Source organism: Grampus griseus (assembly GCF_964374135.1).
Source record: "Grampus griseus genome assembly, chromosome: 19".
NCBI lineage: Eukaryota > Metazoa > Chordata > Mammalia > Artiodactyla > Delphinidae > Grampus > Grampus griseus.
Window position 1 is genome coordinate 40,667,201 of NC_139013.1, and position 21,495 is coordinate 40,688,695.

The 21,495-nt window shown below is 43.7% G+C and overlaps 1 protein-coding gene across 4 annotated transcripts; it reads left to right on the forward strand.

Annotated features, from left to right (window-relative positions):
• The first annotated feature begins 304 nt into the window (after positions 1-304).
• ZFP90 (ZFP90 zinc finger protein) lies at positions 305-21,042 on the forward strand. 4 transcript variants are annotated; one of them, XM_082677215.1, is made up of 5 exons: positions 305-410; positions 736-802; positions 12,889-13,015; positions 13,355-13,450; positions 16,911-21,042. In XM_082677215.1, the coding sequence occupies exons 2-5, from the start codon at positions 770-772 to the stop codon at positions 18,554-18,556; spliced, it is 1,902 nt and encodes a 633-aa protein (XP_082533341.1). In that variant the 5' UTR covers positions 305-410; positions 736-769; the 3' UTR covers positions 18,557-21,042. The 4 variants fall into 4 exon arrangements, with proteins under 4 accessions (XP_082533341.1, XP_082533342.1, XP_082533340.1 ...); XM_082677216.1 differs by having other exon boundaries at positions 311-421; XM_082677214.1 differs by having other exon boundaries at positions 339-460.
• The last annotated feature ends 453 nt before the right edge of the window (positions 21,043-21,495 follow it).

Genomic DNA, 21,495 nt, shown 5'->3' on the forward strand with positions numbered 1-21,495 from the left:
TTCCTGCCCGATCTACCGCAGTATCCCGCCTCTAGCAACACGCCCCTGGCACAGAGAAGACGCTCAGTGACTGTTACTGGAATAAGCGGACGCAGGAGTACTCAAGCCCCACCCTCCGACCCGTTGGGCCCGGATAGCGGTCCCCACTGGGGCGCCTCGGAAAGCTAAGCGTCCTACCAGGCAGCCTCCGTGGGACCCATGCGCGGTGGCCGCTGGGAAGTGTACTAGCGCGCCCGCCGCGGCCCGGCGGTTACGGGAGAAAGGCTCCGCATGCGCAGGCGCACTTCCGGCTTTGCCCCGCCGCTGCAGCCATTGTCCGGCCCAGGTGCGGCGAAGGCCGCCCCTCGGGCTTCAGAGTTGCAGAGGACTGAACCGGCACCGGGGACTGGAGGAGCCGGCCCGAGCCCTGGGTGGGCCTGAGGTCTCGAAATCCGTAGTCCCCAGGAGGCGGTGATTCCGAGTGCGCGGGTTGGGGCGGCACCTCCCACGGACTTTGCGCGTGTGCGTTCGGCCGCGCCCACCATCCTGCGGGTGGGACTGGGCGTGGCCGGAGGAGGGTGTCTAGGAGGCGGTGAGCGTTTAGTTTTGGGGAGGCAGGCTCAGCCAGGGCCCGCGCACCGCCCCATCTCTCTACCCTGGAGAAGTGGCTGCGGGGAGGAGGCGGGCCGGGCCTGGCGGGGCGCGGGCTGGTTGGCAGTTACAGCTGGCTGAGTGGGCCCTCTCCTCTCTCCCCAGACCCTGTCTAGGAGCCGGGCCCGGCGACGCAGGAATGGCCCCAAGGCCTCCGACGGCCAGGCCGCAGGTGAGCAGCCCGTTCCTACCCCGGGGCGTATTTGGAGTAGTCATTGTTCACTGCTTGAGCGACCTTCCTTTCTGGCTTGCTTGCCCCCTCGGAGCCTCCTAGCCTTGCAAAACCAAGGTGTCCAGAGCTGGGGGGAAAGGGCTTCCCCAAAGGAGGGCTGGTAGGGAGGAGGGGGACCAGGGCGGGGTGGTCTTGTGGGAGGAGTTAAGAGTGGATGTATTAGGAAGTGTCAGTGTTGAGAATCCTGAGGGCCAAGCCAATTCCTTGAACTCTGTCCATTAGGAATCTAGAGGGTCGGGTGACAGAATAGAAAACTGTAGAGGGGAAAGTGACTGTGAGTGAAGGAGAGAGGAGCCCTAGCTTCTGACCCAGGGGCCATAGAGAGACCTTAAGGGACCAAAGAAGCCTGGTCTGAACTTGCCTAGGAAGAGCCTGGAGATGGGCTCTTCCCGGGCAAGGAGGAAAACAACAAGGGAGGACGTGTCCCGTAGCTTTACATGTTTTTTTCTGCTTTAACAGAGGTATAATAATGCACGTCCCCAGATGTCCGGCCTTCAACTTAATTAACATAACGCTGATTTGTGAACCCATTTATTCTTGTGAGACAGGAGGCGTTTTCTAGAAGCATCACAACTCTGAGCTTACCCATTGATTTACAGACTCTTATCAGTGAAAATATAACAAAGTTCAGATGGTATTTTAATCCACACTCTTTACAATTAAGGAAAAATCACAGATTCTAGTTGCTACGGTGTGAGACAAATCAGGTAAAAATACCAATGTTCTTTAAAAGCAGTTCACAGTAAATTAAACACAGCATATAATGCCTTTATATTTTTTTACTTCTTGTTATATGTTTTTGTTTTACAGGGGTGAGCTTTAAGGAGTAAGACAAGTAACAGTACTAGAACAAAACAGTTGTTTTGTTTGAGGAGAGCCAGAGCAAATCACTGTCATCAGCACCTTTCCGTATAAAGTGTTTCCTCAGTAGGTTTTGAGAATTCAGATGACTTAACTCACTTAACACCTCATAGGGGTGTTGATCATTTCCGCAGCGTGGGGGTGGGAGTTGCCTTTTGATGTGAAAATGAATCTGTGTTCTGAACAGTGAACTTTAGGGACCTCTTTAAACTTCACTTTTAAAGCTGTGTTCCCAAAAGCACTCAGTTATATTCTCATGGAATGGCCTGACAGTGTTCACTTGGGTTACCTGACTTAGGCTGCAGATAATGACTGGGGATGGAGGACAGGACAGAACAGAACACTGGCCCTACAAATGGGGCTTTTCAGGCAGAAATTTCCCTTTGTCAGTGGTTCCCCTTCTCTGAGCCTGGCCCTCAGAGGAATGCAAAAGATGAGCAGTTGAGTCATGTGACTACTTATCCAGGAAGTTAATTTAGTGGGGGAGGACAGCCTCATGCAGAAGTATAGCACCAGAAAGGTGGTGTCAAGTGTTGCTGCAGAGATCCAGGGACTGCTGTGAGTGCAGAAGGGAAAGGAAATTCTGCCGGTGGGAAGAATCAGTGGAGATTTCACCTTTGAATAGGGGCAGGGTCTGAGCCGGTGAAAATGAAGGGTGTGGGGGTAGAGCTGATTGACTGTGGGTCAGGGGTTGGGAGGCAAGAAGATGAGGGGCCTATATCCGAAACCATTGTCCTGTGTGACAGTGGGTGTGGGCTGCAGGCACTGCGTAGATGAGAATACAAGGGCGTTTGGACTTTTTTCTCTTTGGCCTTGGTAATCCATTCATTCATTCATACATTCATTCAGCAGATAGTCATTGAACCCCTATGAAGTGTTAAGACACTTTTCTAGGTGGTTGGTATACATTAGTGGACAAAATTTATAATGGTCTTTGCTCTCTTGGAGCTTACATCTTAGAAGGAAGAGGCAAATAAGTAAGGAAATTGTATGATATCCTAGAAGGCATCAGTATCCTAGAAAAAAGATAAAAGGTAGGACTTCCCTGGTGGCACAGTGGTTGAGAGTCCGCCTGCTGATGCAGGGGACACGGATTCGTGCCCCGATCCGGGAAGATCCCATATGCTGCGGAGCGGCTAGACCTGTGGGCCATGGCCGGTGAGTCTGCGCATCTGGAGCCTGTGCTCCGCGACGTGAGAGGCCTGCGTAACGCAAAAAAAAAAAAAAAAAAAAAGATAAAAGGTAGAGAAGGATAAGGGGGATTGAGTAGGGAACTGGGGGCTTGTGGTAGCAGTGCTATTTATTTATTCATTCATTTTATGTCTGCTGCGTTGGGTCTTCGTGGCTGCATGCAGGCTTTCTGTAGTTGTGGCAAGCGGGGGTTACTCTTCGTTGCGGTGCACGGGCTTCTCATTGCGGTGGCTTCTCTTGTTGTGGAGCATGGGCTCTAGGCATGCGGGCTTTCGTAGTTGCGGCGCCTGGGCTCTAGGGTACGTGGGCTTCAGTAGTTGCAGCACACGGGCTCAGTAGTTGTGGTGCACGGGCTTTGTTGCTCCACAGCATGTGGGATCTTCCTGGACCAGGGATCGAACCCATGTCCCCTGCATTGGCAGGCGTATTCTTAACCACTGGGCCACGAGGGAAGTCCAAGGAGTGCAGTTTAAATAGGGTGGTCAGGGTAAGCCTTATCCTTATTGAGATGATACCATCTGAGCAGACTTGAAGGAAGTGTGGGAGTTAACAACATTCAGGTCTGGGGGAGAGTGTTCTGGGTAGAGGGAACAGTGGGATGTGTGTCTGGTGTATTCAAGGAGCTGCAAGGAGGCTTTTGTAGCTTGAGCCAATGATTTTGAGCAGGGAACTGTACAGTTTCTTAGTTTTACAGATGGCTGTGAATGATGTGCAGGAGCAAGAGTTTGAAAGTTGGGACTCCTGTGGTTGAGACCTTCTCCCAGGGCTTAGCTAACAAATACCTAAAGTGGTCTCACAGTGGGAGGGGAATGGGAGCAGAGATGGGCCGGGCGGAATACCCCCAAAATCCTTGGATTCTATGGATTGTTAGTAACTATAGCTGTGTAAACAACTATGCATTCTTTTTTTTTGTTATATGTGTACTATGTTTTTAGTTAGGATTTTTTTTTTAAGAAGATGTTGGGGGTAGGAGTTTATTAATTTATTTATATTTATTTTTGCTGTGTTGGGTCTTCATTTCTGTGCGAGGGCTTTCTCCAGCTGTGGCAAGCGGGGGCCACTCCTCATTGCAGTGCGCGGGCCTCTCACCATCATGGCCTCTCCTGTTGTGGAGCACAGGCTCCAGACGCGCAGGCTCAGTAGCTGTGGCTCACGGGCCCAGTTGCTCCGCGGCATGTGGGATCCTCCCAGACCAGGGCTCGAACCTGTGTCCCCTGCATTAGCAGGCAGACCCTCAACCACTGCGCCATCAGGGAAGCCCTTAGTTAGGATTTTGAAAAGGTGTTTACCATTCTTTTTTTTTCTTTTTTTTTTTTTTTTAACCATTCTTAAAGTTGAAGCCACCAGAAAAGTAAGAAATGGGGAAAGTTTTATAAGAAAAAGCTGCTTATGGAGACCAGGTATCTTGGTGTTCTATCTTGAAGGGGAGGAAATGCAGAGGGACCAGGCCCTGGTCTCTATTGACTTCAGATCCCAAGAGAGCTCTGTGGTTCGGTCATCAGAATTGAACAGACCCAGCAAAAGCTGGCTCAGGTCACAAACTCAGATGAGATGCTCCAGGGAAACCAAGCCACTTGCTGAACCAGGTCAGGATGTTTGTGGCCAGGGATATTCAAGCTCCCTCCATACGGAGGTCCCCTTTCTTAACCTCTTCCTGAGCTGACTGGTGCTGGTCTTTAAGCTTCAGCTCAGACCCTCCTTCCCTTGGGTAAGGTCAAGTGCCTCTCTTGTGCATTCCTGTAGCACCTATGTACACTTGTCATAGTAGTGTCTCATGTCATATGGAGTGGTGTGCTTACCCATCCGTCTTGTACTGGGCTTTCTGCTCTTCTAGAGAAGGGCCACCTGACTCCTTTCATCCTTTGCTCCAAAGTACACACACAGTAAGTGGGTGTCACATGAGCGAACATTAATAACCACTTAGCCCCAGGCAGTGATTTCATACTTTCTGCATTTTCTGCTCGTCACATAGCAAAAATGTAATTTTTCCAGTTGCAGTGATGCTAATTTTCTGATAAAGCAATTGAATGAAACAGTGTGACTTTCGCTGTGCGCAGGCCTTCTCTAGTTGCAGCAAGCGGGGGCCACCCTTTGTTGCAGTGTGTGGCCTTCTCCTTGCAGTGGCTTCTCCTGTTGTAGAGCATGGGCTCCAGGCACATGGGCTTCAGAAGTTGTGGCATGTGGGCTCAGCAGTTGTGACTCACGGGCTGTAGAGTGCGGGCTTCAGTAGTTGTGGCACGTGGGCTCAGTAGTTGTGGCACGCGGGCTTATTTGCCCCATGGCATGTGGGATCTTAGTTCCCCAACCAGGGATCGAACCTGGGTCCCCTGCATTGGAAGGCAAACTCTTAACCTCTGGACCACCAGGGAAGTCCCCTCAATGACAACATTTTAAATTTCATCTCATTTTTATGAGGATTTTTCTTTTGTTCTTTTAAATCACTTTTATGGTTGTATTATAATGCTTTGTATGATATACTAAAATTTATTTAACCATTTCTCAGAGGACATTTAGGTTGCTTCTGAAGTTTCTGCTATTACAAATAATACTGGGATAAAATCCCATTGGTTACAATAGATAATTTAAAAAAAATTTTTTTTTACGAGAGAGATCTTTGGCAGGTTTTGATGGCATGCTTATCCTTAATTTGTAGAAACATTCAGATTGCTTTTCATCTTTTTCTGTCTTTTGAAAGAATTTGCCTATAAAACATTTCGATCCAGGATTTTTATAAAGAGGATGACTTGGGAACAGTTTTCTCTGTTTCTTCCTCAATTATTTTCTCTCCTTTTTTGTGTCAACATTGGTGATTTAGGATTTAAAAATTATCCACTTCACTAAGATCTTTCACATTTCTTAACACACTGCTAGGTATTTTACTGGTTTATCCCCTTATTTTAATTTTAATTTACTTTTAATTTTATCATTATTTTTTAATTTATTATTTATTTATTTATTTTTGGCTGTGTTGGGTCTTCGTCGCTGTGTGCGGGCTTTCTCTAGTTGTGGTGAGCGGGGGTTACTCTTCGTTGCGTTGTGCGGGCTTCTCACTGTGGTGGCTTTTCTTGTTGCAGAGCGCAGGCTCTAGGTGCACAGGCTTCAGTAGTTGTGGCACACGGACTTAGTTGCTCTGCAGCATGTGGGATCTTCCCGGACCAGGGATCGAACCCGTGTCCCCTGCATTGGCAGGTGGATTCTTAACTACTGTGCCACCAGGGAAGTCCCTCCCCTTATTTTTAAATTGACTTATTTTTTTATTTCTTCTTTTAGTATATTTGTCAGAGGTTTTTTTGTTCAGCCAGTATTTAAGAGGAGCCAGCTTTTAGATTTGGCTGTTAATGCCATCGTTTTGCCATTTGCCCCTACTATTTATAATCCAAGAATAGAATTCACTAATCTGTAATTTTTTTTTAATCCTCAAAATGACTCCTCGTTTTCCTTTGGTAAGAATTACCCAGACTCTATTCATTCACTCAGCAGACATTTTTAGAATGCCTGCTCTGTGCCGGGTGGTATTCTTAACCAGGGTCACGCTTCAGAACCAGTCAGGAGAAGGTACCTGCTTCCTGTGGGGTGGCAGTAAGGCTTCAGTGAGAAAATTTAGCGAGGGGGTGCGTGCCCTGCGGTGAATGCTCAATAAATGTTAGTTGTTGCTTTTTTATAATGAATCATGTAAGGAGCTTTTAAATGTTGCCTGGTAGGGCCCTTCATGCATGGCCAGTTTTTCCAAATTGCCCCTGTGATTGTGGAAAATTCCAACATGCTTAGTTTTGGAAATACTGAAATGAAAAGGAGTTTGAGAAATTGTTGAGGGAGAAAAACATGAAAATATAGCTATAGTTCTGAAATTGAGATGTGGACCCAATACTAAAGGTGGCAGGGATCTGGAAAAGCTTCAGAAGGGAAGGGACCATTGAACTGGCTCTAGAAGGATGACTTGGAATTTATCCTGTAGAGCTGAGGGAAGAAAGTACATGATGGTCAGAATAGGATGTACAAAGGCAAGGAAACATGGAAGAGAATGATGTAATCAGGGCAAAGAGTCCACTTGTCAGAAGCATGGGGTATGTGGCAGCAGGCAGAATTTAAGAGAAAGATGATTCTGTCACCTAGAGAGAATGGCCTGAGGTGGAGATCTGGAACAACCTAGAACAGTGTCGTCCAAAACAAGCATAAGCTACATGGATAATTTTAAATTTTCTAGTAGCCACAATGTAGAAAGAAACAGGGGAAGTTAATTTTAGTAATGCGTACTATTTAACCTCATATAGCCAAAATCTTATCATTTCTACATGAATAAATATTTTAAAATTATTAATGAGATGTTTTATTTTTTTTTTTTTGGTACTAAGTCTTTGAAATCCAGTGTTTTATACTTAACTGCACGTCCTAATTTGGACTAGCCACATTACTAGTGCTCAGTATTCACATGTGGCAAGTGGCTACCATATTAGACAACATAGATCTAGACCATTAGGCCATTGCCTGGCCCAATGGCATTGTTGGCAAGGGAGGATTTAAGCTGGGTTTGAAAGGTGAAGGGAAGGGACTGAATGTAGGAGACATTTTTGAGGCTGTTGGTGATTCTACGGCATAAAGGAAAAATGAAGAGTCAAGGGTAAGGTCCAGGTTTCCAGTTGGGATACTGTAGATGGTGATGCCATTAGCGTCAGTAGGGCATCTGTGTATGTGTGTGAAGGTTAACAGTAATCATGTTACTTCTCTCTGTACGCACTTGTTAGGGATGCTGTTAACTCTCAGCTTACCAAACTGTTATTGTCCAGTATCATAGAGCACCGAGTACTTGAGTGAAAATGCCACACTGTATCCCAGTAAATTTAATGTATTCTAACTGGTTAAAGTAACTTGGTCTTAGAGGGGGGTAGTTTTTATATTACTATAATTGTATATAACATAAAAATTAAATATTATATACAATAGTTAAATTAATAAATAAAAATGTTACTTGTAGTATGAATACAGTATTTAAAAATATGTGATTTAAATAACTAGATTATTTTTACTCATTAGCTTCCAGGCTCTGGTTTTGAGCTTTGCAAAGTTGCAAAACTACAAAGTTTCCTGAGTTATAGTTTTAGGGGATTTCTCCTGCAGGGATGGTATATGCTAGAGTTGCAGGAGCGTGTCTTTTTATAGTTGGACATGTCCTTTCTGGATGTACTCTTCCACCCTTCTGCTCTTAAAACTCTTATTTCTTCAGTTCAGGGAATCCATGTTATAGATGAGAAAATTGGATCTCCAGGAGGTCTGTGATTTGCCCAAGGATATTACACACTTAACTTCTTAACTTAGTATGTGCTGTTTCCAGTTCTTTGCTTTGGGCTCCATCATTTGGCCAAGGTCCTCTTTATGTCAGCATGAGGAAGGGGAACATTTAATACTTCTTGTTAGTTTTTAAAAGGTGTTGATTATGAGGTCCAGTTAAATCTGGAAGAAGGGTAAGCAGTGTTTACAAGACATCACTGGATCATTTTATTACAGTCTGAGGTGTGACCTGCATTAGATGCCCTAAAGTTGATTTGATTCAGAGTGGCTAACTCACACCAAGGATCTCAGAGTACATTTTACCTATTTAATCTTGCAGACCACTGACTGTCCATTATGTACCAAAATGGTTCTGGCCAGTGGAGATTCGAAGGTGCCTGAGACAAGGTCTTGACCCTCTAGAAGCACAGTGAACAATAGGTAACAGTTGCCATAAGGTAGTGTCTTATGAGCTGTGCTGAAGAGAGGCCTAGGGAGGGGAGCTGGGGGGCGGGGGTTAGCCTAGACCTGGAGGTAGAAATGGAGCCCCTGAGGAGAGAACTTGAGTGAGTCTTTGTGGGAGAGTGTTAGCAGGCAGAGGAGGGAAGGCCGAACATTTTGAAGCAGCACTTGCAGAAGAGAAAGAGATCTTTTTTTTCAGGGAGGTGTAAGTGTTCTGCACACTGAATCATGGTGTACAAGGGGAAGAGAAGCTAGAGCTGAGGCTGCAGAAATAAGGTGAGGACTAGGTTGGAAGAGCTCAGAAGCTCACACTAAGGAGTCTAGTTTTTAATCTCAAGGAAAATTTATTAAATATTTATGGAGCCCCCACTATGTGCCCAGCCTCTTGTAGCCAATGGAGATTCAGCCATAAAGAAAATAGGTAATATTCCTACTCTCCTGGAATTTACATTCTGCTGTAGGATGCAGACTGTAAACAAATAAAATATGACACGTCAGGTGTAAGGACTATGAAAAAGGAAAAGAACAGAGAGTGACAGTGCAAGGTTGCGGGAGGGGGGGCGCTGTTTTATATAGCGTGGTCAAGGATGTTGGCTCTGGTGAGGTGACGTTTGAACAAAAAGCGGAAGGAAGTGAGTGGGGAGCCACATGCATATCTTCAGGAAGAGGCTTCCAAGTCAAGGAACAGGCAGAGTGAAGATCTCAAGGCAGAAGCATATGTGGTACGTTCCAGGAGTTGTAAGGAGGGCAGGGTGAGTAAAGGTAAGAGAGCAGTAGGTTGGGGATGAGGTTCAAGATGAAGTCAGGGAGATAGTTGGGGGCCAGATTGTGAAGGGCTGTGTAGCTACTATCGAGACCTTGGCTTTTACTTGGGATGAATTGGGATGCCATTGGAGGCTTTTTGGGGGGGGGGGCGATGCCATTGGAGGCTTTTAAGCAAAGGAATGACTTGCTCTGAAAGGTTTTAACAAGATGAGTCTAGTAGTTATATGGAAGACAGACTTGGGAGGGGTGGGGCATGAGTGGAAAAGGAGAGACAAGGTAGGAGATAGTAGCAGTGGTCCAGGTAAGAGGTGATGGTGGCATGGACTAGGGTGAGGGCAGTAAGAATAGGGAAAAGTGGGAAGAAATTAAAGGTTTGTATGCATGATCAAATTTGTTTTAGAGAAGTGACTCTGATAGTACACAGGAAAGAGTTGGTGGAACCGTGAGTAGTAGAACAGAAGTTACTTGTCCTGCCAGGGCAAGAAATGAGTGGCCTGGACTAGACATTTGTTTACTGGTTAGCACATTCTTTAACATTAGTTCAACCTATTTGGGGAAGCAGAATAAAGTCAGGAGGCCATGTGTTAAATACAGGGAACCAGTGAAGCAAAGGAATCCAGATTGGCTGCCAACTCTGTGTTCCTAAACCAAAGGGGCTATAAGTTGAGAGGACAGAGTAGGAGTGGAAAGGTGTTACTTCTCACAGCCTAACTTAAAATGTCTGCTTTGGTCCAAACCTTTTCTCTGTTAGCCATGTGCATCCCAAATCCAGCCTCCCTTCTCTAACTTCTCAGTCCCTGGGCTGGATTCCCACTCTTTTTTCTCCCATCCTAATGGTACTTACCTCTTAAGGCCCAGTGCATAGCCCACCTTGAAGCTTCTCTCCTGTACCCAGTTTTCCCTGCCCAGAACGCTGGTAGCACCCACTTTACTATGTATTGTCTCATGTCGTGCTCTAATAAACAACACATTTTAAAATAAACTGAAACCTATTCAAGGACTGCAGTGTTTTTCTTCTGCATTTTTATTCTGCCATGGTGCATATGGTAAAGCCAGGCGCCTAGTAAATATCTAGTGTCTTTTTTTTTAGCATCTAGTATCATCTTACCTGGCACAGTCAGATCCCTGACCTCTGTCAGAAAAATCTGCCACGTTTCAACCCTTCTCTGTTCTTGTGGGGACACAGCCACAGTGTTGAGCAGAAATGTGATATGGAGGAGGCACTGTTGTGTACGGATGCAATCATGCACCTCACCCAGTAGGAGATGGGGCCACTCTCCTTTTCTCTAAAATTCAGATCTCAGCTATCTCCTTAAGGCTCAACTCAGTCAGGAAACAGATATTTAGTGTTGGGTCAGGCACTTGCTAGACATTGGTATTCTAGAGTTTAAAAAAAAGGAAAAGTAGAGTCCCTGCTCTCACGATGCTCACCATCTAACTAGGAAAACAAGCATTAAGTAGATTATTAGGTCTATTTCAATTGTGGATGCGCAAAGTGGCTTAAAGCACATGATATGGGGATTGACCCTCCATTGGGGGATCAGAAAACCTCACTGAAGATCTGCTAACCTACACCCGAAGTATGGAATTAGCAAGGGAAAGACAGATGGGAGGGTGGAGAGAGAATTATATCTTCCAGGAAACAGAAGTCCAATTCAGCTATAGCTAAGCACATGGGAGGAGGGCATGGAATAAGGTAGAAACCTTCACGTAACTTTCCCTCACTGCTCCAGTGAACTCATGGCTCTGCTTTCAGTGTCTTTTCATGCTGATTGTCTTTACATACTTTATTATGTACTTCTTGAGGTAGAAATCTAACCAGGACCAAAGGAGATATTTCAAGTTGGGCATAGTGACAGGTGTCCCATGGCTTAACAAGGCCTGGTGAGGCAAGACAGAAATCAACCTGTGAGCATCAGAACTGACTATTCAGAGGCACGAGAGTCCTTAGCCAATTTCAGTGGGTGTTGAGGAAGAAGTGATTGGAGTGGAGTAAAGCATGAAAAAATCTTTGACCTAGAAATTCCAATTCTAGCTAGCTAGCCTACAGGAATTCTAATATATTTGCACAAAGAGTGTGTATTGCAGTGATGTTTGTAATAGCAAAATATTGGAACTAATCCAAATATCTAATAATAAGAACTGATCGGGCTTCCCTGGTGGTGCAGTGGTTGAGAGTCCGCCTGCCAATGCAGGGGACACGGGTTCGTGCCCTGGTCCGGGAAGATCCCACATGCCGCGGAGCGGCTAGGCCTGTGAGCCATGGCCGCTGAGCCTGCGCGTCCGGAGACTGTGCTCCGCAACGGGAGAGGCCACAACAGTGAGAGGCCCACGTACCGCAAAAAAAAAAAAAAAAAAAAAAAAAGAACTGGTCCATTTATTCATTCACCAAGTTTTTCTAAGCATCCACTATGTGCTGGGCATCGGTCTAGGCACTGGGGGGCATATAGCTGTGAATAAGATAGGTAAAGTCCTTATTCTCACGGGACTTGCAATTGGGGAGACAGAAAAGCTAACAAATCTCATAACGATTAGAAGTACAAGTGTCCTTTTTCATCTGAATCTATTTGGTTCCTGAGTTCAGGTGGCAGGAATTTGGACAGTGAGCAACACCTGTTTTAGGAGAAAAATTAAGCATGGTAATATGATGCATAGTAAATTAGAAGGAGGTGCTAAGACACCTCTTCTGAGGCGGCGATCCTGGACCTGAGACCTAAACGTGGTTTAGGTTGACTGATTGTCAACCATGTCGCGATCCCAAGGCCCAGGGTGGGAACAGGCTTGATATATTCAGGGCAAGGTTAGCATGGCCAGAGCCCAGTGAGTGATGGGGGAGTTTGAATCTTGTTCCTAGTACAGTGGGGTGCTATGGGTTTTAGGCAATGGGTGTCTTATGGTACAGCTGTACTCTGCAGTGCTATGAAGCAATTCAAAGAAATAAGGTGAAATTATACATAGCACTAAGGAAAGACTTCCAAGATACATAGCTAAATGTGAAAAGCAGAATGTAGAACAATTTATATGATATTTCACAAAACAAGACTGTGTGTGTGTGAAACATGGAAAGGGACTGTTAAGTGTATACACCAAACTGTTAACAGTGGTTATTTGTAGGGAGTTTGTGTGGGATTGGTGATGGGGGTGAAGAAGGGCTGTCACTTTTTATTCCCTGCTGTATTTGGGTTTTGTAATGGGCAGTGAGGAATTGGTGATTGTATAGGAAAGGCTTGGCTTTGAAGGGAACAAGAAGAAAACTAGGCTTACAGGATTGCGGGACACATTGCCCCTCATGACTTTCCTGCCTGCCATATTAGATTCTCTATAAAATTGTATAACAACTAGTATATTTAACCCAACATTGCCCCCTCAGGATATCACACGTGTGATCACCATTTGTGATAGACCCTACAGTAGGTTCCCAGTTTTGCCATGGGAACATTTGTGGGGTTGATCCCTACTTGAGCAGGAATGTGTTCCTACAGGAATCGGTGACATTTAAAGATGTGGCTGTGAACTTCACCCAGGAAGAATGGCACCACATGGATCCCGCTCAGAGGCGCTTGTACAGGGATGTGATGCTGGAGAACTATAGCCACTTGGTTTCTCTTGGTAAGGACCACATCTCATTGTCTATGTATTGGTGGGTCTTTCCTTTCTCAGTTGCTAAGGTTGTGGGACTCATAGTTTGGGTGACTGTGAGCAGAGTGTACACGGTTAGAGCTTGTTCATCTTGCTGGGACCCAGCTTTATGGGTTTCTGAGCCTGCTCTTTAGGTAAAAGGTCTTTCTTTTGCAGAACTGGAAATAGGCCATTTGATTGCATGACTCCTCAAGTTGCACCATTTTTTCCCTTCAGAGTTCCTGAGGATCAAGGCCTAATACTGACTTGTAGAGGGTTCTTTGTCTACTTGCACAAACAACCAAATCTTGTGTATTTACCCATGAGCAGGATATCAAGTTTCCAAGCCAGAGGTGATCTTCAAATTGGAGCAAGGAGAAGAGCCATGGATAGCAGAGGGAGAAATCCAAAGACCTTTCTGTCCAGGTAAATGAGGGAGAATCAAGCATGTAGGACAGTGGCACAGCTGAGGGAGAGGGAAGCACCTTCAGATTGCTGCCTTGGGAGCGCCTAGACTTGTAGAAGAGGTTGGACCGTCTGGATGACACCTACCTGTATGTCTCCCTTCTCCATTAGGGTGTCTTGCTGCTGGTAGGTCTTGGAAGAAAAGGTACCTCTTTTTCCTTTCTGAAAGTAGCCCTTTGTCCTACACTCAGAATACCATCTGTCCCTATCCTATATCCTTACTTCTGGATTATTTTCTCCTTTGGTGTCCTCAGTACCCCTTCATTATTTAGAGATCTCTTTTCTTACTCATTCAGACATTAATTGAACTTCCATATCTCCTCCTTGTTTTTTCTTGCTGCTTTCACTGTCGAATGCCCCAGACTTGCAGGAAATACCCATAACCTTGATTCTCCCTCCCTCCAGACTTCTTTCCCTGACTGCACTCCTGTACCACCTGTCTGGCGAGCAACACCATCCTCCTTCCGTCCTGCACTCCTGTCCATTTCCTCCCTCCACAGTTCCTGGAGTATCATCCTCTCCTGGTTTCCCCACTCATTCAATGCTTCTTGGCTTTGGGTCTTTGGCTTTTCTTGCTTTTCCCTCTTAGTGAATCTACCTTAAGGAGCCTGCCTTCCGGCTTCCTCTCCTTTCTTTCTATATTACCTCCCTATAAAAGGGTGCCTGCCTTCTGGTAGTTGCAGCTCTTTATTGTGTGCTGTAGACTCAGAATCATCCTTACTTGTACCCTGGTCACTTTTATTTTCTTCTCACAGGACCCCTCCACTTGTAAGTCCCACAACGTTCTTATTAGAGGTGTAAGATCTAGATTAATCATCTGGCATCTCCAGTCAGCACATTTTGCTACATTGCCCATTATCCATTTCTCCCCTTGCCCATTAGAAATTACCAGGATTCCAGTCCCTCAGGCCAGACACCATAGTCAGTCTAGTCTTTTTCTTTCAACCCAAGTTATTTTCCTCCTTTGAGAAGTATCTTAGGTTTTCCTCCCTTTTAACTTGGACTGGTGACATCCTAAACCAAACCCCAGACTTAGATTATTATAATTCCCAGTTGAAATTGCTCACTGAATCTTATCTTTTTGTAATCCATACTGGATTTTTTAAATCATACTTTTATTGAGATATAATTCACATACCATAAAATTCACCCTTTTAAAGTGTACATTTCAGTGGTTGTTTTGGATATGTACAGAGTTGTGCAGCCATCACCACTGTCTAAGCAGTACATGTTCAACACCCCAATAAGAAATCTTATACCCACTAGCAGTCACTTTCCATTCCCCATACCTCCCAGCTCCTGGCAACCATTAATCTACTTTTTATCTCTATGGATTTGCCTATTCTGGATATTTTCTATATATGGAATCATAATATGTAGCCCTTTGTGACTGGCTTCTTTCACTTAGCATAATGTTTCAAGGTTCATTCATCTTGTAGCATGTATTAGAACTTCATTCCTTTGTATTGCTGAGTAATATTTTACTGTATGGATATATCACATTTTGTTTATCTATTCATCACTTCATGGACCATATTGGATTTTAATGCTTTATCTTCCTAAACCAGCCACCTCTGAAAGAACTTTGCTATTACTCCCTGTACCTCATTATAGGAAGCAGAAACTCCCTTGATTTAAAGGTCCCCATCATCCCTTCCAGTATTATCTTTCTATTCCTGCTAAAAAAAACTCCACCTAGTTTAAACTTTTTCTTGATGTTCTCTGTAAGTAGCATATAGTTTCCCTCATTAGATAATACTTCGTGCCTATCCAAAACCATCTATTCTTTAAGTTCAAGGTCTGTCTAATCCATAAAACTTAATATATGCTAATATATTTATTTGTTTCTTCCTTGATCACAAATACCATTTATATCATCTCTACCACAAAAATTCAGATTTAATACGTGCCATCTGATGGGTTTTTTATTAAGTCATCAAAAGATTGAGTCTTGTTTTTATTCTTAGATTTTAAGCTCCTGGAGAGTCTATTTATTATATTTCTAAATATTTTCTATTTGTATTGCAGAGCATGTAGAAAGCAGTCAGAAAATTACTTGATTGATTGTTATGGAATCTTGCTGGGAGAGAACTTTCTTATTCATTCATTCCAACAAACATTTCTTGAATGTCCCACTGAGAAGGATTCTAAAAGGAGTACAAAGCATTCTCTGTCCTCAGAAATTTAGAATTGAGTCTTGTTCCAGGGTAAGGAATTTGGGAGTTTAGGGCTCCTTAGTTACTGGGGGTTTTTTTCCCCTCCTAATATTTTATTATGCAAATTTTCAAATATTTGAGAAGTTGAAAGAATTATACAGTGAACACCATATACCTACCACCATGGTGCTATAGTTGTTAACATGTTGTTATATTTGCTTTATCACTTCGTCATATCTCTTTGTCTGTCTATCTATTAATCTGTCTTACCTTTGATGCATTTCCTAGTGAGTTGCAGACATGAATACATTTCACCCCTACATGCTTCAGCATGTATATCATTGGCTAGAGTTCAATATTTGTTCATAGTTCTTTTTTTTTAGAAAATATTATATACAGTGAAATATATACCTCTTATATATGTACCATCCATTTGATTTTGACAAGTGCATTCTCCCATCCAACCGAAACTTCTGTTGATATGGAACATCTCCATCATTCCAGAAACCTCCCTCCCCTTAGTTTTTAAAAGGTTACCTTTCTTAGAACCTAGACATTAATTAATTTTCTGCTATTAGTATTCTGAGGTTAAACAGAGGTTTAGAGATCGGTTTTTTAGGCAGATTAAAATAAATTGTTTTTGGTTAAGAGAGGTGATTAATGTAGAATCAGAACTCAAATAGACTAAAATCACAGCTGCGTGTGTAAGGGCAAGGATGATTTGCCTCCTGAAATAGTACTTTTTTTCCGCTTTGGGAAGTATAGCCCTTGATCTCGGGTTATGTCAAAGAATCATTTCAGTTAGATCACTGGCTGCAGATTTTCTCTGCAGGGTTTGAAGATGTGAAGCCTCAGAGGTGACTTTAAAGAAATTATGAAATGAATGTATTAGGAAGATAGATTCCATGGCAGTTTGTAAAATGGACGGGAGGCATGGATAGCAGATAGGACTCTGCAAGACAGACCATGATCCTATTCCATTTGTATCTGTGCCTAACTCTATCTTGCTCACCTGTTCCCTACTCCCTAACAAGCCCTCCTACATGGGCTTCTTCATTCTGGACTTATTCTTCTCTCTGGATCTGCAGTCTGCATTGTCACCTCTCTCTACTCTTCCTTTCTCCATTTTGGGTCTTCTCCTGAAGCTACAGGACTAATTTCAAAACAGAGTGATGTATAACATATCTCTTTCACTTCCTCATTCCTGTAGCAGTTTGTTTTAACAGGAGTGAATAGGGGACTTTTGCACTTTGGATTTCTTTCAGACTGGAGGACCAGGCCTGAAGCCAAATCTTCAAATCTGCAGCAGAGCATATCTGAAGTATCCCTTAGCACAGATGATCCCTCATGTACCACGTTAGAAGACACTTGGGATGTTAATGGCCAGTTAGAGAGGCACAAGGAAAACTGGAAGAGACATTTGGGGCCAGATGCATCCACCCAGAAGAAAATAATCACACCAGAGGAAGGTTGTGAGCAAAATAAATTTGTTGAAAATTCTAGATTGAACACAGACCTGGTTACACAACTGAACATTCCTCCAAGGTCTCATGAATGTGATACACTTGGGAGCAATTTGGGACATAATTCAGACTTACTCAGTCAGAATAATATCCTTGCAAAAAAGAAACCTTATAAATGTAATAAATGTAGAAAAGCCTTTATTCATAGGTCATCACTGACTAAACATGAGAAAACTCATAAAGGAGATGGAACTTTCCCCAACGGTACAGATCAGGGAATTTATCCTGGAAAGAAACACCATGAATGTACTGACTGTGGGAAAACCTTCCTCTGGAAGACACAACTTACTGAGCATCAGAGAATTCACACTGGGGAGAAACCCTTTGAATGTAATGTGTGTGGGAAGGCCTTCAGGCATAGCTCATCCCTTGGTCAGCATGAGAATGCTCATACTGGAGAGAAACCCTATCAGTGTAGTCTCTGTGGGAAAGCCTTCCAGCGCAGCTCCTCCCTTGTTCAACACCAGAGAATTCACACTGGAGAGAAACCATATCGATGTAATTTGTGTGGTAGGTCATTTAGGCATGGCACATCCCTCACTCAGCACGAGGTCACACATAGTGGAGAGAAACCCTTCCAATGTAAGGAATGTGGGAAAGCCTTTAGTCGGTGTTCTTCCCTTGTCCAGCATGAGAGGACTCACACAGGAGAGAAACCTTTTGAATGTAGCATATGTGGGAGGGCTTTTGGTCAGAGCCCATCCCTTTATAAACATATGAGGATTCATAAGAGAGGCAAACCTTACCAAAGCAGTAACTACAGCATAGATTTCAAGAGCTCATCTCTTACTCAAGATGAAAACACTCTCACTGAAGTGAAATCCTATCATTGCAATGACTGTGGGGAAGACTTCAGTCACATTACAGACTTCTCTGACCATCAGAGGATCCACACTAGAGAAAACCCCTATGATTGTGAGCAGGCCTTTAGTCAACAATCTATTTCTCACCCTGGCGAGAAACCCTATCAATGTAATGTATGTGGGAAAGCTTTCAAAAGGAGTACGAGTTTCATAGAGCATCACAGAATTCATACTGGAGAAAAACCCTATGAATGTAATGAATGTGGAGAAGCCTTCAGTCGACGCTCATCACTGACTCAACATGAGAGAACCCACACTGGAGAGAAACCCTATGAATGTATCGACTGTGGTAAAGCCTTCAGTCAGAGTTCATCTCTCATTCAGCATGAGAGAACTCATACCGGAGAAAAACCCTATGAATGTAATGAATGTGGGCGAGCTTTCCGAAAGAAAACTAATCTGCATGATCATCAGAGAATCCATACTGGAGAAAAACCCTACGCTTGTAAGGAATGTGGGAAAAACTTCAGTCGAAGCTCAGCTCTTACTAAACATCAGAGAATTCATACACGAAATAAACTCTAGGAACCTTGACATTAGGGAATGTGCCAAAAGCTTTAGCTAAAATATTGTTCTTATTCAGTATCAGAGGATTCTTACTGGAGAGAAAGCTTGAGAATGTAATGAATTGTGTGTGTGTATGTGTGCACATTGTGTGTGGAGAAAACTCTGTGCTAGTAGACAGTGTTTTTTTTAATAAAAGCCACATTCTCTGGGACTTCCCTGGTGGTCCAGTGGTTATAAGACTCCACGCTTCCAACTGCAGGGGCACAGGTTCGATCCCTAGTCGGTGAAGATCCTGCATGCCATGTGGTGCAGCCAAATAAGAGAAAAAAAAAAAAAAAGGAAAAGAATAAATAAAAGCCACATTCTCAGATCTGATTACAGACGTGTGTAAAAACAACTACAAACATATAGCCTGTTAGAAATGGTATGCCTATATATTGGACTTTGTAAATTTTTTGAATATGTGTTTGCAGGAGATCACCAACTTTCAACAATTTAACTTGTAACTCTGTTTACAGCTTTTTAAAAAAATAAATAAAACTCCCATGGTAGTTACCAAAACTCATTTTTAAATTGCTTGACAGCTGCATTCAACTGCAGCTCTTATGTTAAATTTACCATGGAAACCAGTTTCACCTCCAGGAATTCACCATTCAAAGAATTAGATCAGCTGGTCCAACCGCTTCATTGTACAGATGAAGAAACTGAAAGCCAAAGATGTGAAGTGGCTGCACAGCATGATACAGTTTATAGCAGCAAAGCTGGGTGGAAAATGCAGGTCTCCTGGATCTTTGGCCTCATAGTCTTGCCACTGAAAAGATATTTTGGAATTCAGGGCTTTAAAATAAGTTTTAAAATAAATCAGATGCACAAATATTTAATGAACGCTCAGGAGTTGAATACTTTGGGAATTCATAAAAGCATAAGAGGCAGCAAGACATATGCAAATTTGTCACACACTTATTTAAAGCAGCTTGTTGGAAGCTTACAAACCAAAATGTTAACAGAAATTGTAAATAGTTGAACTACTAATGACTTTCTTTCTTTTCCCAATATCATACTTCAGCTAAGGTATGTCAGTTTCATAGAATTAATAAGTCTTCCTACTGTGCTTTTCATGATCCTCCCATGAAAAAGCACTGCCCCAAGCTTCCTGTATTGATCAATGGGAAAACAACACAGAACTAAGAGAAAAAAAGTTCCCCAAATTGGGCTTCCCTGGTGGCGCAGTGGTTGAGAGTCCGCCTGCCGATGCAGGAGACACGGGTTCTGTGCCCCGGTCCAGGAAGATTCCCACATGCCGCGGAGCGGCTGGGCCCGTGAGCCATGGCTGCTGAGCCTGCGCGTCCGGAGCCTGTGCCCTGCGACGGGAGAGGCCACAGCAGTGAGAGGCCCGTGTACCGCAAAAAAAAAAAAAAATTCCTCAAATTAATTTTACTGTAGAGAAGTATAAATCCAATTATCCATTGCCATAAAATTTGCCTTTAAATCAGTTTAGGCAATCATCATGTAGTGGGTCATTTTGTGTGCCAAGGAAATTTTCACCATTAAAAAATTAACTTTTATGGCTCTGTGGTGACTTTCCATCAGTAAAGCGTGAGGTAAGCTTCAATAGCCCACTCTAATCCTTAATATCCCCTAAAGCCTCCCATGGCCTATTCTAAAGGAATTTCCAGAATCTTTGTTCGTTCATTGGCACCAGTAGTGCAGAGAAATTTGGAAGCAACTGTAGAAATTGACCCTTTTCATGAAAGAGCCTCTGTTCCCCCCAAGATAAGCAAATGTTCCTGCCCTAATGATGAATCCTGGGGAGGAGTGATATGGGGTGGTGTTGATGGTGAACCTTTCCTACTGGCTTCTTTGCATGCCAGGTGGGAGGATCCATCATTTTTGTCTCATTCTGGACAACATGAGGCAGCTCCCAAACATCCTTTGTAATTCTCTGCTGGAAAAATGTGCCTGGGGCCTGAAATGTGGGAAGTCCAGCCCAGTGAGTTTGTCATATGTGGAGCAAGATGGGATGCTCTATAGCAGATCTGCCCTTCCAAGACTTTAACCATTCAAAAATACCTTGTTTATGATGTTCCACGCTTAGCATACGCCACAATGCCAAGACTGTGCCTGTGTTGTCTGATACATAGTTTGACAATGGGCAATTCTACTCGGAACCTCCTCTACTGATTGGCTAGGATGCCTATCAGGAACTCATTTTTCTGTTGATTGTTTGGGGATCCCCATAGTGGACTGTTTGCAAGAATGGCATGAATTGTAACCAGTTGAGTGCTACGCAGCTGTTGTGGAAGTTTATAAAGACTTAGTTCCAGAAGACCTAAAGGAGACCACTGGTTTGTGTGTGCAGCCTGGCCTAGATCCAACCAGTCTCTGAATCTCAGCATATCATCATTGGCAGGGAGGGCGCCCAGGATGTATGTATGGCTAATTGAGCAGAGGATTCTCTAGTCCCAGCAACCATGCACCATGCACTTAATGAACACCCAGCTTCTAGGCCATATGAAATACATCCTTGTAACATTGTTGTATTATTTCAATAAATAGCCTTCTTAGTTGAATGGGAGTCAGTTTGTCTTTTTCCATTTTCAGAACTTGGCTAAGATTAAAGAGTGGTGCATCAAGGAAGAGGGATTAACTGCTAAACTCATCACAGCCAGGTGAGTTAATAGCATTTATTGATTGCTTACTACTTGAAAGACATTGTGCTAAGTACTATATAGCCATCATTTCATTTAATCCTTACAGGTCCCCTAATAGGTCTTGTGGTGTCTTGTCTTTGCCCAACTTTTTCCCCACTCTTCCTCTTGTAACAATCCCTGCTGTACTGACCACAGGAACACAAGTCAGGACATCCTGGGGCTCAATGATAGTTCCAGGAACAATTGAGCCAATCAGAGTCCTTTGACAGAATTTTTTCAAAATAGACTTAGCAAGGATACTTTAAT

Coding starts and splice junctions, on each gene's coding strand:
- ZFP90 (XM_082677215.1), top strand. CDS start 770: ATGGCCCCAAGGCCTCCGACGGCCAGGCCGCAG. Junction 803..12,888: donor CTCCGACGGCCAGGCCGCAG/GTGAGCAGCCCG, acceptor GTGTTCCTACAG/GAATCGGTGACATTTAAAGA. Junction 13,451..16,910: donor CCAAAGACCTTTCTGTCCAG/GTAAATGAGGGA, acceptor GATTTCTTTCAG/ACTGGAGGACCAGGCCTGAA.